General features: G+C 49.7%; 2 protein-coding genes and 1 long non-coding RNA gene across 6 annotated transcripts in view; 2 read left to right on the top strand and 1 right to left on the bottom strand.

Moving 5' to 3' along the window:
• MKNK2 (MAPK interacting serine/threonine kinase 2) overlaps positions 1 to 5,251 on the top strand; it is a 46,910-nt gene extending 41,659 nt beyond the window's left edge. The window contains exon 14 of the mRNA XM_081896007.1: positions 99 to 5,251. Coding sequence (XP_081752133.1) covers positions 99 to 360 — 262 coding nt within the window. The 3' untranslated portion in view covers positions 361 to 5,251. The remainder of the gene's footprint in view (positions 1 to 98) is intronic.
• Positions 5,118 to 15,725, bottom strand: LOC309361053. Its single transcript, XR_014164338.1, has 2 exons — positions 15,563 to 15,725; positions 5,118 to 6,933 (listed from the first exon to the last, which is right to left on the bottom strand). It is a non-coding gene; the product is annotated as an uncharacterized lncRNA (long non-coding RNA).
• Positions 9,204 to 16,008, top strand: part of BTBD2 (BTB domain containing 2) — a 30,728-nt gene continuing 23,923 nt past the window's right edge. The window contains exon 1 of one of the 4 annotated variants that reach the window (XM_081895725.1): positions 9,204 to 9,897. In XM_081895725.1, coding sequence (XP_081751851.1) covers positions 9,806 to 9,897 — 92 coding nt within the window. In that variant the 5' untranslated portion in view covers positions 9,204 to 9,805. The remainder of the gene's footprint in view (positions 9,898 to 16,008) is intronic. The other 3 variants (XM_081895724.1, XM_081895726.1, XM_081895723.1) reach the window with 3 other exon arrangements.

The following is a 16,008-nucleotide window of genomic DNA, read 5'->3' as shown; positions in this document are numbered from 1 at the left end:
CCTGGGAGAAGAAGATGCTAGGCTTTGCGGGGGCTGCTGTCCCGATCCAGCCGGTCTCCTCTTCATTTCCTAAACACGCCATCCCTTGCTCTCCGCAGGAACAGCTGTGCCAAAGAGCTGACGTCCTTTGCGGCCGAAGCCATCGCCGTCAACCGCCAACTGATGCGAGACGAGGAGGAGGACGAGGCTGCCGTGGAGTCGCACTCCCCCATCATCATCAAAGCTACCTCACGCTCCATGCAGCTCTCTCCGCCGTCCGAGTCGAAGCTGGCCAAGCGGCGGCAGAAGACCAGCATGGCGAAATTGGACGCCAACCAGCATTTGGTTACTCCCTTGGTCCTGGTTGGGGATCACATGTGAAGGCCCCTTCCTCCGGCTGCGTGTACATCCCCCCCTCCCCAATTTCGGACAATATATCTATATATGTATACTGTTTTTGATAGCTAGGGGGGGAAAGAATAACAAGATCAGACCCCTCTCTTTCAAGTTGGCTGGTTTCCAAGGATCTATTCTTTCTTTCCTTTTCGTTTTGTATTGTTTCCTGGTCTTGTTTTGAACACTGGCTCCTCTCGACTCTCCCCCCCCCCCAACACTTCTCCCCTCTTTTTTTCCTTTATAAATCTCTCTTAAAGGAAAAAAAGAAAAAACCAACTTCCATATTAACTCACCTATAGGTTTTTTTTAAATTAAACTCCCCCCCCCTAAAGGTTGCATTTTGACACACGTGTAATATATTTTCGCTTTTTTAAAAGAAAAAAATAAATGGATTTCCCTGCCCCCCACTTCCCTCCTGCTTCTTTGGAAATACCAGGTTGACATGCGTGCCCCCCCCCCCCGGGAAAAGCTTAAAAAAAACACACCAGGCTACTGTTACTCTGTTTTCTGTTGCCTCTTTTTATACTGTGAAAATATTGGGGTGGGGTGGGGGGGAGGCGCACCCTTAAAAGTCCTCAACTTTTTAAAGGTAGCATTTTAAGTATTTGGGTGTATTATTCCCTTTTTTCTCCCCATTTCCTTTTTTTTAATGTGGCTTTGCTTTTTCTCTTCCTCCCTCCCTTATTTCTAAAAAATGTTTTGTTTCATTTTCAACCTAACGGAATTCTAGAACTGAAAACAGAAGCTGCGGTTTGAGGGGGTGTGGATTTAGGTTTTGCCCCAGAAGGCATTGTGGGCGCTTATTGGGGGGGGGTCGGGTTTGTAAAGATCCATTTGATTGGGGTGGTGATCGTGGGCAGAGTCCCTTCCCCCCCCCAATACACCCCCCCCCCGAGAGCTGCCGATTCTGTAAGATTTGGGGCGGGAGTGTTTTGGGCTCTCCAGCGATTGTCCCGAGAGAGCCGTCCCAGAGTATCAAGGGGGCCGTTCTTGTCCACCCCCCCACCCCTGCCCCCCAAAATAACACAGCCCATTTTGTTTCAAACCCAGGTTCCCCCTATTTCTGCGGGGAGGAAAGAGATTGGCATTCACCAATCCCATCCCATCCCCAAACGGGTTTGTTTTGTCTAATGGAAAAGTCACTGCGGGGGGGGGGGGGAACAGCCCCGAAATTTGCACAACTGCGTGCTCCCACCCCCGGCACCACTGGGCTCCAGCTCCTGTCCGTGCTAAGCCAGCTCAGCTGATGGTCAGGAGGAAAATGGGCGTTGTGTATCTGGGGCAACAAATTCTAGAGCCGCGTTTCCCAAACTCCAGCTGTTCTGGGACAACAACTCCCATGATCCCTGTCTATCAGGACCGTTGGTCAGGGATGATGGGAAGTGTAGTCCCAAAAACAGCCAGAGACCCAAATTTGGGGCACATTGTTCTAGAGGGTCTCCTTTGGGAGGTTCTGGGTGGGGGCTGTCTCTTGCTGCAGCTGTTTCCCGTCCGTTTTGCGGCTGTCCCTCCCCGAGCGAAAAGTTTGGTCTGGTTCAGACGGGGGTCTTTGCTCGGGGTGGGTGGTCTTGCCTGCCGTTCCTCCATCCGAGGGGGTCTGCGGGAGACCCTCTTACCAGCTTGCAAGGTCGTGGCAAAGCTGTGCCCAAACCCCAGGCCCTTTAAGTGGGGCTGGGGCGGGTGCCACCCTCTCCCCTCCTTGCTGGAGGGGTGACGGGCGATGGGACTCTCTGCGCCGCCCTCTTTGCATTGTGCAAAGCGATGTTCCTCTGTCCTGCGATGGGACGAGGCAAAGCTCCATCTCGAGGACTCTCTTCATTAGTTCTCAAACCATTTCTTGGAGGTTGTAGCCACAGACGGGCGGTTTCAAATAAAATTTAAAGAATTGCCCAGTGGGCCCAGGAATGACAAACCAGCACTGGCGGATTCTCCCTGGTTTGTTGTTGTCGTTTTAAGTTCGCTTTATTTCAGTGTGGCAGCTCCCCCCCCCCCCCCGGCTGTTAAACTTGCTTAAAACTCCTGTCCGGATATGCATATCTAGAATTTTGATACGATTGTGTTTTCAGAGCGATAACTTCTCTTATTCTCTCTCTCTCCCCCCCTCCCCGACTTAAGAAATACTATGCAATAGTTGTCTAGGTAGAGATAGATGATAGCAAAAAATCTTTTCTTTTTTTTTAAAAAAAGTCTTCAGGTAACCCTAACTTCCAGCTGTGGGTGAGAGGCGTAATTGGGTTGTGAAATAGTTTGGCTTGACTGGTCCCTTCCCTCCCACTTTGGACCCCTGCCCCCAAAGAAAACTACAAACAGGGAATATGGCATCTGGGGTTGTGTCCAAAGTCATTCATACTTGCAGTTAGACCGATTGGCATTGATTGACCTATGTAAGTGCTGTCCATCAATTTCAGTGGTTCTGCTCAGAGTATGATTCCACCCCCTCCGGCTGCGAAATTTATTGTCGCTTTCTTTTCACGAACATTCAGCATCTAGCAAATGTCCTTTCAAGGGGGATGGGGGGGTCAGGTTGGGATGTGAGGTTCACTGTGTAAAGATAGTGAGAGATTTTCTTTTTTTAAGGGGTGGGGAACCTCTTTATCTTTCTTTTTAAACTTTGTTTTACAACACATTTTGTTATTTGTTTGTAGAGCTTCATCTTAGGGTAAGAAATACTTGAACATCGGACGGCTGTGCACCAATGCCGCCTTCTTTTTGGTCAGGAAAGCGGTCTCAAGGCTGCGGATGATGGCTGTGAAATTGTTTTGGTGTTTTTCACCCTCCCAGGGCAAGAAGCGAAGGCAACTCTTTGCATCTGGGACTGAGAGTGGCGGTTTCTACACTGCTTTTTCTTGCAAGAGCATTCACAAGAAATGTTGCAAGGTTAGCTTCAGTTCCTTGGGTGGAAAGAGGGGAGATTCTCTCTCCCTTTCTCGGCTGTTATCTAAGCAGCAGATTTTCTGATCTGTTTAGGAACCGCTTCCCTCTTTGGGTTTATTTTACCTGTCCTAAAAAATTCTGGGAATTGCCGACTTCTGAGGGCATAGAGTCCTCTTGAATGTCCCCGAGATCCTGCACAGTTGTACAGTTCCCAGCAATTGGGAGCCAAAGTAGATGTGCAGTTCCCAGGATGCCCAGCATTGGGACCCACGGTAGATGCACAGTTCCCAGTGTCCGCAGCACTGGGAGCTACAATGGTTCAGAAACGGGTTTTAACGTTTGCAGTGGCGACGTTAAAATGATAGCTGATTTCTCCCTGGGTTGGGTTGTTTTTTTGCGGCAGGGTGCCGGGCGTACCTTTGAAAAACAGCATACCCTTGTTTTTAAAAGCAGATCTTTTGAGCACAGGAACGCTACCTGTGACGTTTTTTGGGTTTTGCCTAAGCCCACTTATTCAGTACTACACCAGTACTACGCATGTAATATCTCAGAAACACATAGTGGTTTCTACAGTAGAAGTTGCAGATAGGTAAGTTGGTCTGCAGCCGTGTTGGTTTCTCCAGAAACAGCGTGGTCCTTGTATTCCGCTGACCCGGTTCAGGCGGTGGCGACCGTAAGGTCCGCGAGTGATCCTCGTTGCCTCTGAGAGGGCCAGATAATTTGTATGGGATCATGTTCTTCTTCTGTGTTAGTGATCCTGTTTTGGGGAAGGTGGGTGGATGAGCGCCCCCCCCACCCCACCCAGTTCATTACTGAAGGGCCAAAATTCAGGAGTGCTGGAAACTCCCTCAACAACAAGCCCATGTTGAGTTGTCGACTCGCAGGGTTGTGGTTAAGCTTGTGTGGTTTGGCTTTCGAACCAAAGTTCTTTGGCGAGAACCACTCCCTTCTCTTTCTCTCTTCCTCTCTTCAAAGAAAGGGGACTTCTCAGGATAATTTCAGCGTGTGAAGGACTGCTCAAAGGTTTCCTTTTCCCAACTTGAGTCTTTGTGACTTTTGCCCGACGTTTAACGAAAACAAAACGCCAGAGAGTGTGCATCATTGAGCACTGTTGCAGAATAAAATGATTTGGAATGCTTTAATGTGGCTGTTGCAGTTCTTCGCTCCCCCTTTGTGCTTATATACCTTCATATGTATACCCTCTCTGGGAAACGCTGTGCATTATTTTGTGTGTGCAAGCGGGCAGTGTGCTAGGTTCGCACCACCACAAAGTACCTGGATTTGATAGCAAACCAGCATTAGAAATCATTCAGCGTAATGGAATCAAATCCCATAATGGAAGTTTAATCAAGTCCACCTCTTCTCTCCTGAGTGGTGAATGACTTGCATCTTTGTGTTTGAGCGTCGCTGAAAGTCGACTCTTCCCGCTCCCCCAATTTCTGATCGGATGATTGTTTTGTGGCTTGAAAACGCCAGGCGATTGTGATGGTTTGGCACGTGGTCATATTTCTTTCTTTAAAGAACTGCTGTTGTGAAGACACAATATCCTGCCTTCCCATTCTTGCATTGCCAAGTCAGATCAGGAACCCAGCCTTGCTTGGTTGGGGTTGGCTTTTGCCAACATAGTGATGAGCTCCCCTCTCTCTCCCCCCCCCCCCAGCTTGCTTAAACTGGGGAGGTAAGAAGTCCGCTTGAGTCCTAGTGGGGACACACAATAAATTGCATTGAAAACAACAGTTAACTTGTCTAGTTCCCATTTCAATGGGGTGAGTCATGATTAGCAAGTGAGCTGGATTTTCTCCCCATGCCGCCCCCCCCCCCCAAAATATATTTAGGCTTTTCATATGTGTGTGTTGAAATTTTGTTTCTGTTTAATGGTTATTCTCAGGACGTGAGCAAAATCCTGATCCTTCTCCTTACTCCCGCGATTGTGCACCTTTTCGTTTGTGTGACCAAAACTGGTGGTGCTTTGATTTCTTTTTTCCCACCCCTCAATTCAGAGGATAAAACGTGTGTTTTCTTCCTCTTCTTTTTAAGGCTCCCTCCCTCCCTTCTTTACTGGGAAATAAGTCTTCCTACCATGTTTCACACTACAATACACACCAAAGCTCAGATCTTTCAACATGCAAGGAATTCTGGGCTTTGGAAACGGGCGAACCTGTGTCCTTCCACTTGCTTGACCACAGGTTCCCCTCATCCCTTGCCTTTAAGAATACCCTTTATTGGATCGCCTTGAAGTAGTCGCCCACAATCCCCCCTGGTTTGGAAGCTGGAAGAGTTTAAACTGAGTTCAAAGTTACTTGTTCCCCATAGAGATATGAGGGACCTCTGGTCTCTGTGATGGGGACTTAATCCAGTGTACCCTTTTGACATCCTCTTAACCAGCCTTCTCAAGGTTGCTTTCCAGGTATACTATCTTTGGTTTGTGTTATCCACCCCCCCCCCAAGTCTTTAAACTGTGCGTGGATTTTTAACCCTTATTTTGCCAAAGTTCTTAGTTTAAACTTCTCTTTCTTCCACCAAAATGTTTTTCTTTGTGAAATTCTTTTATTGGAAAGCATATTTTTTTCCCTGTACCTCCTTATTATGAGTTGTATTAACTGCAAATTTGAGGTGGTGGTGGGAATGTCATCGCTTTAAACGACGAGAAATCCTTCCTCTAGATTTTACGTTTCCTTAGGTGTTGGTTAGCAACATTTTACTGTGAAAATCTGTCCCTTTTCACGTCCCTTTTTCTTTTCTTTTCTTTTTGCGGGGGTGGGATTCAGTCCAGGAGAAATATTTTCCTCTGGTTATCAGAAAGACTGCCAAAGGTTTTGTGGAGCTTTTAAATTTAAGTTTATTTTTTTGGGACATGCAGTCACCTTAACGTACCGTTGGGGACTCTTATGAGCAGCAAGTCCTTCAGAAAGGGACTGGTTTAAAAAAAAAGAAAAAGGAGAAATTAAAAAAAAAAGAGAAAAAAAACATTAAAAATATATAAAAAATAAAAACTTATAAGACAACAGCAACCAAGCACTTTATTAACTGATACAGCTTGATGGAATTTTTTCCTTCGTAACAACTTGTTGATGCCAGAATTTTTTGTATTCTGTTTTGTAAGAATTTAATAAATGCATTGAAACACATAAACGAATTGAATGTTTTTGGAGTTGGGGTCTGTTTGTTTTCCAAAATAGAAATTTTTTAAATGCTACTTAAGGTCCTCCACACATCCCAAGGTCCTCTTAGTAATGACATATCACAATTTCTGCAATAAGGATGGAGCTATACAAGGGCATTGGCTGGCTTCACGGTCTTCCCCACATCGTGATTTCTGCAAAGCACACAGACACATCATGATTAGCAATACATTGCCAGGTGAAAAAATTATGAAACCGATATCACAATATAGACTTCAAACAGGTATTGGATGATATATCACCCAGCCCTACGGGCAACCAGCGTAGCTTTTTTTAAAAATTGGGGCTGATATATAAATAGAACCCCGCTCAGCAATCTGGCAGCTGCATTTAGGACCAAAGTGAAGGTTCTCAGTTGCCTCCAAGGGCAGCCCCACGGACAGTGTGTTGCAGTAGTCCAGTCTGGAAGTTTCCATGGAGTCCAGTCACCAAGTCAATCTCTCTGGCAACCGGTTTACCATCATTAAAGAGAAGGGTCAGCGAGCATCCGGGACTGGAAGCCCTGTTCATAATAATAATAATAATAATAATAATAATAATATATTATTTATACCCCACCCATCTGGCTGGGCTTCCCCAGCCACTCTGGGCGGCTTCCAAAAAAATATTAAAATACTGTAATACATCAAACATTAAAAGCTTCCCTAAACCGAGCTGCCTTCAGATGTCTTCTAAAAGTCTGGTAGTTGTTCTCTTTGACATCTGGTGGGAGGGCGTTCCACAGGGAGGGCGCCACTACCGAGAAGGCCCTCTGCCTGGTTCCCTGTAACTTGGCTTCTCGCAGTAAGGGAACCGCCAGAAGGCCCTCGGTGCTGGACCTCAGTGTCCAGGCAGAACAATGGGGGTGGAGATGCTCCTTCAGGTATACTGGACCGAGGCCGTTTAGGGCTTTAAAGGTCAGCACCAACACTTTGAATTGTGCTCGGAAAGTTCAGGGAAGTTTTTTATTTCTGACCTGATGCTTTATTATTTTTAATATTTTGCTGGAAGCCACCCAGAGTGGCTGGGGAAACCCTGCCAGACGGGCGGGGTATAAACAAAAAAAGATGGTGATGACGACGACGAACATAGGAGTCGAGTGGATGCAGCTGCGCACCACAGGTGTGATGGTGTGGTTGTTACACAGATCCTCCGCATGTGATGATGCTAAGCCAAATCATTGCCTAGCCTCAGGTAGTGTGGCAAAAGACAGGAGACAGGAGCAGTGTGGCTGCAGTCTTTTCCCCAAGGGCATATCTGTTGTTCACGCAAAGCCCGGCGGGTGGGGAACTTCAAGCCTTGGGGGTGGGATGCGGTTCTGGGGGTGAAAAACCACTGCGTTAGCCATCACTAAATTTTATACGCTGCCCATCTTGACTGGGTTGCCCCTGCCACTCTGGGTGGCTTAATTCCCATTGTGGCCGCTGTCACCTGCTGGCAGCTTCTAGGATCCACAGGTGAGAGCTGAGTGCTGGTGGGGACCAAAGGTGGACAAACTGCCCCAGAAGGAAGAGGACGTGTCTCCCGCCACCAGACGTACATTACATGTTTAGTCGTGTCCGACTCTTCGTGACCCCATGGACCAGAGCACGCCAGACACTCCTGTCTTCCACTGCCTCCCCCAGTTTGGTCAAACTCATGCTGGTAGCTTCGAGAACACTGTCCCACCATCTCATCCTCCGTCGTCCCCTTCTCCTTGTGCCCTCCATCTTTCCCAGCATCAGGGTCTTTTCCAGGGAGTCTTCTCTTCTCCTGAGGTGGCCAAAGTCTTGGAGCCTCAGCTTCAGGATCTGTCCTTCCAGTGAGCACTCAGGGCTGATTTCCTTCAGAATGGAGAGGTTTGAACTTCTTTCAGTCCATGGGACTCTCAAGAGTCTCCTCCAGCACCAGAATTCAAAAGCATCCATTCTTCAGCGATCAGCCTTCTTGATGGTCCAGCTCTCACTTCCATACATCACTCCATACACCCTGGTTAAATCATCTCAGGGCCATGAATGAATGTCAAGGTAGCCTCAGACAGTTGCTACCTCTTGGTGCAACCTACCCCACAGGGTTGTTGTAGGTGGTAAAATGAATGTGTTGGTGGTGGCAGATACACAGCTTTGTACAGCTTGCTGGATATAGGGTGGTGCATGTAAAAATGTCAGACAAGCCCTGTAGCAGGATCAGACCAGAGACTCATCTGCTCCAACATCATCTTGGATACAGTTGTTGTCTATATGCCTCTGGGAAACTCACCAGTGGGGCATGATCACCTTGGCAACCTCCCTGTTCGTCCTCCCCAGCAATCGTGATTCTCAAGAGAATCCCGCCATCATGACTAAAAGCCTTGGATAGTCAAAGCTTCCATACAGGTGAGCAAGAGGCCTGGGTTATAAATAAGGCGAATGCAGCTATTTCAGGCAAGAGTTTTTGCTTTCTGGTTTTTCCTCTGTGACTCACCTCTTTAAGTCTGACCTTTTGATGCTTGAGCTATCTTTTAGGACCCACCCTATTCTTGCGACTAGTATTTTTTAATATTGAATTGTTGAATATATGCAGGCTACCCTGGGACGTTACAGTGACGGGTGGGTAAGAAACCAAATAAAACAATTCTGTGCAATATTAATTCCCCCCCCCAATGTTTTCACAATGACCTTCGAATCAGATAATTGCATTGTTTCACGAGTTGACTTTCCACCCTCATCCGCAGTGTTCTTACTCAAACCTTTTCTACTGCATTATCTTAACTGCAAAAAAAAAATCCTCTATTACAATTATTTTGCCATTTTTCTTCCATGGCTTTTCTCGATTCCTGCCCACGATTTCATTTGTCTGTAATGCTTTTCCAAAGTCCTTGAAAGGCCTCTATTCTTCTATGAAAAGTTCATCGTTTTGATATTGTAATTTTGCTGTCAGCTTTCTGCTTAGTAATAAAACCATTTACCTTATTTTTCTCTCTGCCTTCAAGAGAGATGGGTGGGTGTCTTTAGTACATTTGGAGGGGTTTTGTTTGTTTTGTTCGTTACCAGCAAACTTGTGCTTACCAGAGGGTTCACCCATGAATCACAAAGTTTAAAAAGAAGCTGTCCAAAGGGAGGCTGAGTTGGGCAGAGAGATTAGATGTCACGATGGGTGTTTTACACTTCTCCAAACGGCAAGGAGAGCCTCTGGGACATAGAAGAACTGTTGACAAATCCGCTGAAAATAACCCTCCGTAATCACATAGAAATCTGCATCTTTGTAGGGTTGGCTGTCTTCCTTAACCCTTAAGTCTGAACTATTCATTCGGGTGCTGGCTCGTTTGATCCCTGGGCTCAGGAGAGGAACACTGCAGAACTGGGAGAAGATTCCCAGCGTTATATTGGAATGGTCCACTGTTCCTAAGTCTTTCCCCTTCTTCCACTGTGCCTCCGATGGAAGGGGGCACTTCCTTAAAACGCCCCTTTGCTCCTAGGGTGGCAACAACTCTGGAGGTGGTAGTTGCAGAGCCGACACAGAAGGACAGGTAATCTTATTTATTTTGTACTGCTTGGAAAGCGCTCTCGGCGACGCACACAAAGAAAACGGGGGACAAAGAACCTCCCTTTGGGAGGAGGAAGAACAACGGATGTCAAAATAAGGGGGAGCAGCTGCACAAAACCACCGCACGCTGTCTAAAATGCCATGAGAAGCTTTGCTGAATCGTGGCTGTGAGATTTTGTACATCAAGTAATAGGGAAGTTAACAAGGCTTGCTTCCAAGTGAAATGTATGCATAGGGATTGCAACGTAATAGTCCCTCTGTGTGTGTGGGGGGGGCACTCGGCAGGTCCAGATTTATTTTTACTTCTGTTTTTAATCTGCAGGCAGAAGCTAGCTCTCCTTTACCACGTCTGTTCATCCTGCGGTCTGCAGCAACCTCTAGTGTTCATTTGGTGTGTTTCTTTAATGAAGGAAGGATGACGTTCCCATTACATTTCCTTTCCACAGTGGAAATTTCAATGCACTATGCACTGAAAGCTGTATCAAACTATTTAAAGTGGTTATGGCTTTAAAGAATTCTGGTAACTGTAGTTTTGATGGCGGAACAGCGTGGTGGACTCTCCTTCAATGGAAGTTATTAAGCAGAGGTTGGACAGCCACTTGTCAGCACAGGAGACAACTCCCAGGGCAGTGTTTTTCAACCTTTTTTGGGCAAAGGCACACTTGTTTCATGAAAAAAATCACGAGGCACACCACCATTAGAAAATGTTTAATATTTTTTTCTTTAATGGCAAACAAAAACGTTGCGGACCGTTCTCTGCTCAGCAGGGGTCGATCCGCTGATCCCCGCTGAGCCGGCGGATGACAGCTCCGTCTCCGCACTGTGTGCGGAGAGGGAGATATCAGAGCCCCGCTGCTCTCTATGGGGAATCGGATGAGAGCAGACAGGCGGTCCGCTCTCATCCGATCTTATCCAATCTGATCCCCACCCAGGACGGATGGAAAATAGGGTGGACATAGTCTGGCGCCCGCCTAGTGGGCGAAAATTTGACATTTTTCAATATTTCCCACGGCACACCAGGCAACATCTTGCGGCACACTAGTGTGCCGCGGAACAGTGGTTGAAAAATACTGTCCTAGGGATTGAGGTCCCTTTGGTCTCCCCAATAAAATATTTGAGGGATCTGCCCCCCCCCCAAAGTTGAGGTGAGTTTCCATTCAAAGTGTGTGTGTGTGTGATGTTATGTGATTATGTGGGGTGGAGCTCATCTCCCCCTCCTTCAAGGACAATATTTTATTCAAGTTGGCAGCCCTGCCTATCAGAGACTCTCTAGCTGAGATCCCTGCTTCGCAGGGGGTTAGACTAGATGAGTCCCTTCCAACTCTAAAGATCAGGAAGAACTTTCTGACAGTACAAGCCGCGGATCGTTCTCTCTTGGGAGGTGGTGGATTCTCCTTCCTTTAAATCGGAACCAGTGAAGTGTCTGGAGGCAGTTGGAGGATGGATGGCGGCTAACGGATTGAGGTTGAATCCTGACAAGACAAATGATGTTTTGGGGAAAACAAGGTGTGGATGGGACTTCCTGGTCCTGAATGGGGTAACTGTGACCCTAAAGGACCAGGTACGCAGCCTGGGGGTCATTTTGGACTCACAGCTGTCCATGGAGGCGCAGGTCAATTCTGCATCCATGGTGGGTGTCTGCCAGCTCCATCTGAAACCCTCCCGGCCTGCCCTGTGTCTCACCAGAATGGTCCATGCTCTGGTTTTCTCCCGCTTGGACTACTGCCATGCGCTCTCTGTGGGGCTACCCTTGAAGGTAACTCAGAAATGACAACTAATCCAGAATGCAGCAGCTACACTGGTGACTGCCAGAGGCATACATATATATATGAATACAAGTCTCACTTTCCCCCCAAATTCTGACTGTGAAAAGTTAAAAGTGTGGCTTATAATCACGACCTTACGGTATGCAGCCAGGAGCGCAAGACAGCACCAGGAGCTCTGCAAAGTGGCACCTGCCCTGTGCATAGTTCCCTGCCCTCTCCCTCAAAGCCGGAAGGGGAGAGCAAGGAAGGGGAAAGGCCCCCAGTGCAGACCGCCCCCCCCCCAAGTATGCAGCCAGGAGCAGCGAGGAATGGAGCAGCTTATATTCAGGGTTTTTTCCTCCCCCCCCCCATCAATTTTAAAGGTGCAGCTTATATTCGGGCCAATACGGGTCCTAAAGGATCTTCACTGGCTCCTAGTATGTTCCATACGTGACCTTTAGAGCACTAAATAGCCTCGGCCCTCTATGCCCAAAGGAGCATCTCCACCCCCATCGTCCATCCCGGACATTGAGATTCAGATCCGAGGGCCTTCTGGCGGTTCCCTCGCTGCGAGAAGTGAGGTTACAGGGAACCAGGCAGAGGGCCTTCTCGGTGGTGGCGCCAGCCCTGTGGAACGCCCTCCCATCAGAAGTCAAGGAGATAAATAACTATATTTCAGAAGACATCTGAAGACAGCCCTGTATCGGGAAGCTTTTTAATGTTTGATGTTTTATTGTTTTAATATTCTGTTGGAAGCAACCCAGAATGGCTGGGACAACCTAGCCCATGGGTAGGCAACCTAAGGCCCTGGGGCCAGATTTGGCCCAATCACCTTCTAAATCTGGCCCACGGCCTGCCTGGTGTTTTTACAAGAGTAGAATGTGTGCTTTTACCGTATTTTTCGGCCCATAGGGCGCACCTAGTTTTTTTGGCGGGAAATACTGTATTTTTTGCTCTATAAGACTCACTTTTTCCCTCCTAAAAAGTAAGGGGAAATGTGTGTGCGTCTTATGGAGTGAATGCAGGCTGCGCAGCTTTCCCAGAAGCCAGAACAGCAAGAGGGATTGCTGATTTCACTGCACAGCGATCCCTCTTGCTGTTCTGGCTCCTGAGATTCAGAATATTTTTTTTCTTGTTTTCCTTCTCCAAAGACGCATAGGTGTGTCTTATAGAGCAAAAAATACGGTAATTCCCCCCCCCCCGGCGCTTCCCCCGACCCCAGATCCCAGAACAGGCATCTCTCCACAAGCTGTGGGAGAGCTGCATGAAGCCCGAAGCCTGGGGGGCACTGGGGGGCTTCGGGGTGCAGGCAGTTCTCCACAAGCTGTGGGAGAGCTGCGCGAAGTCGCACACCTCTCCCACGGCTTGCGGAGAGCTTCCTGAAGCCTGGAGAGCGAGAGGGGTCAGTGCGCACCGACCCCTCTTGCTCTCCAGGCTTCAGCGAAAGCCTGCATTCGCCCCATAGGATGCACACTCATTTCCCCTTCATTTTTGGAGGGGGAAAAGTGTGTCCTATAGGGCGAAAAATACGGTATTTAAAATGCATCTCTGGGTGAGTACATAGCTGTCAACCTTCCCCTTTTTTGCGGGAAATTCCCTTATTCCAGCGCTGCTTCCTGCTGCTATCCCGGATTGTTAGATATCCCATAGATTGATCCCTTATTTTTCAAGGCTGCTGATCCCTTATTTTCAAATCTGAAAGTTGACAGCTATGCATGAGTAGAATGTGTGCTTTTATTTAAAATGCATCTCTGGGTTATTTGTGGGGCATAGGAATTTGTTCATTATTTCCCCCCAAAATATATTCCGGCCCCCCACGAGGTCTGAGGGACAGTGGACCGGCCCCCTGCTGAAAAAGTTTGCTGACCTAGCCAGACAGGCAAAGTATCAAGAATAGAGTCGTCATCGCTATTAGCGCAGAATTGGAAGACATCAAAAATCCCAACTATAAACGAGTGGCAATTCAAACTATTTTATTATTTAGAACTGGCAAAAATGACACAGAAAATAAGAAATCAAAAAGACATAAATTTATGACATACATGGAAACAGAGGTAAAAAATCTAAAAATCACAGTAGGTGTGACGTAACACTTGTGATGTAAAGAGTTATTTGAGGAAAAGAAACTGCAGATAGAAAATCATATAATATATTCTGAAACCGAGATGAAGGGAAGTCAATCAGTGTTGTGTGTTATTTAGTTAATGTAAGTTAATTTGTTGGTGTCTTATGTTAAGAGATGTTTTTTCTTTTGTTTTCTTTATTATTATTTTTCTTTTTTTTGTGTATGTGTTAAGTATGTTTTCTTCCTTTGTTTTAATGTTTGATGTAGCAAAATGAATTAAAACCAATTTAAAAAAAGTTTGCACTTGAGATAACTTGGTAAAAAAGAAAAGAAAAGAAGAATAGAGTCGTCATCGTTATCATCAGCACCATCATCCTTCCCTGGCGGTTTCTAAGCAGAGGTCAGGGATGCTTCAGCTGCATTGCGGGAGGGGGGGTCAGACTGGATGACCCTGGGGGGTCCCCTTCCAACTCATTCGACGCTTCGGGGGGGGCTTTTAAGCGGGGCCTCCGCCGCTGAGACCGCCCCACCCTGCGCGCGCATTTCTCCGGGGTCCGACTGGATGACCTTGGGGGTGCCCCTCCCTCCTTCCTTCCTCCCCCCCACCCCGCGCTCGTGTCTTTGGCGTCACGTCTGTACGTTCCCCGCCTTCCTCCTCCTCCTCTTTCCCCCGCCTCCTCTTCGCCCTTATTCCCTCCTCCTCCTCCACTGCATTGCGGGGGGGGGGGGTCAGACTGGATGACCCTGGGGGTCCCCTTCCAACTCATTCGACGCTTTTAAGCGGGGCCTCCGCCGCTGAGACCGCCCCACCCCACCCCCGCGCGCGCATTTCTCCGGGGTCCGACTGGATGACCTTGGGGTGCCCCTCCCTCCCTCCTTCCCTCCCTCCCCCCCGCGCACGCGTGTCTTTGGCGTCACGTCTGAACGTTCCCCGCCTCCCTCGTCGTCCTCTTTCCCTGCCTCCTCTTCGCCCTTCTTCCCTCCTCCGCTGCATTGCGGGTGGGGGGTCAGACTGGATGACCCTGGGGGGTCCCCTTCCAATTCATTCGACGCCCCTCGCTCCTTCCCTCCCCACCCACCCCGCGCGCGTGTCTTTGGTGTCGCGTCTGAACGTTCCCCGCCTCCCTCCTCTTTCCCCCGCCTCCTGTTCGCCCTTCTTCCCTCCTCCTCCTCCTCCGCTGCATTGCGGGGGGGGGGGGGTAAGACTGGACGACCCTGGGGGGTCCCCTCCCAACTCATTCGACGCTTCATGGGGGGGGGGACGGCCTTTTAAGCGGGGCCTCCGCCGCTGATACCCCCCCCACCCCGCGCGCGCATTTCTCCGGGGTCCGACTGGATGACCTTGGGGGTGCCCCTCCTTCCTTCCCTCCCCTCCCCCCCGCGCGCGTGTCTTTGGCGTCACGTCTGAACGTTCCCCGCCTCCCTCGTCCTCCTCCTCTTTCCCCGCCTCCTCTTCGCCCTTCTCTCCTCCTCCTCCTCCTCCTCCGCTGCATTGCGGGGGGGGTCAGACTGGATGACCCTGGGGGTCATGGGGGGCGGCCTTTTAAGCGGGGTCTCCGCCGCTGAGACCACCCCGCCCCGCCCCACCGCGCGCGCATTTCTCCGGGGTCCGACTGGATGACCTTGGGGGTGCCCGCCCCTCCTTCCTTCCTCCCCCCCCGCCCCGCGCGCGTGTCTTTGGCGTCACGTCTGAACGTTCCCCGCCTCCCTCCTCTTTCCCCCGCCTCCTCTTCGCCCTTCTTCCCTCCTCCTCCTCCTCCTCCGCCGGCCGCCGCCCCTCGCAAAATGGCGGCCGGCGCCGGGCCCGTGGCGGGCGGAGGCCTCCCGCCGTCTTTTACCTCAGCCGCGGCGGCGTCGTCGCCTCAGCACCAACCGCCGCCTCCTCCGCCTCCTCCGCCTCAGGCCGGCCCGCCAGCGGCGTCGGCAGCGGCCTCCTCTTCTTCTTCTCCCCTCACGCACAACCACCGCGCCGGGAACCCTCTGCCGGCCTCGTCGTCGTCGTGTCCGCCGGCCCCGGCTGCTTCTCCCGCTTCGCCGCCCTCGCCGCCTCCCGCTCCCGCTCCCCCGCCGGCCTCGTCGTCGTCGTCGCTGGGCCCCCGCGAGCCGGCCTACAACTGGCAGGCCACCAAGCCGACGGTGCAGGAGCGCTTCGCCTTCCTCTTCAACAACGAGGTGCTGAGCGACGTCCACTTCTTGGTGGGGAAAGGCCGAGCGGGGGCCCAGCGCCTCCCCGCCCACAGGTAGGAGGAGGAGGAGGAGGAAGGCGCCCCCCAGGATGGAGGGC

Source organism: Podarcis melisellensis (assembly GCF_964234715.1).
Source record: "Podarcis melisellensis genome assembly, chromosome: 18".
NCBI lineage: Eukaryota > Metazoa > Chordata > Lepidosauria > Squamata > Lacertidae > Podarcis > Podarcis melisellensis.
This window is presented reverse-complemented; position numbering and strand designations above follow the sequence as displayed.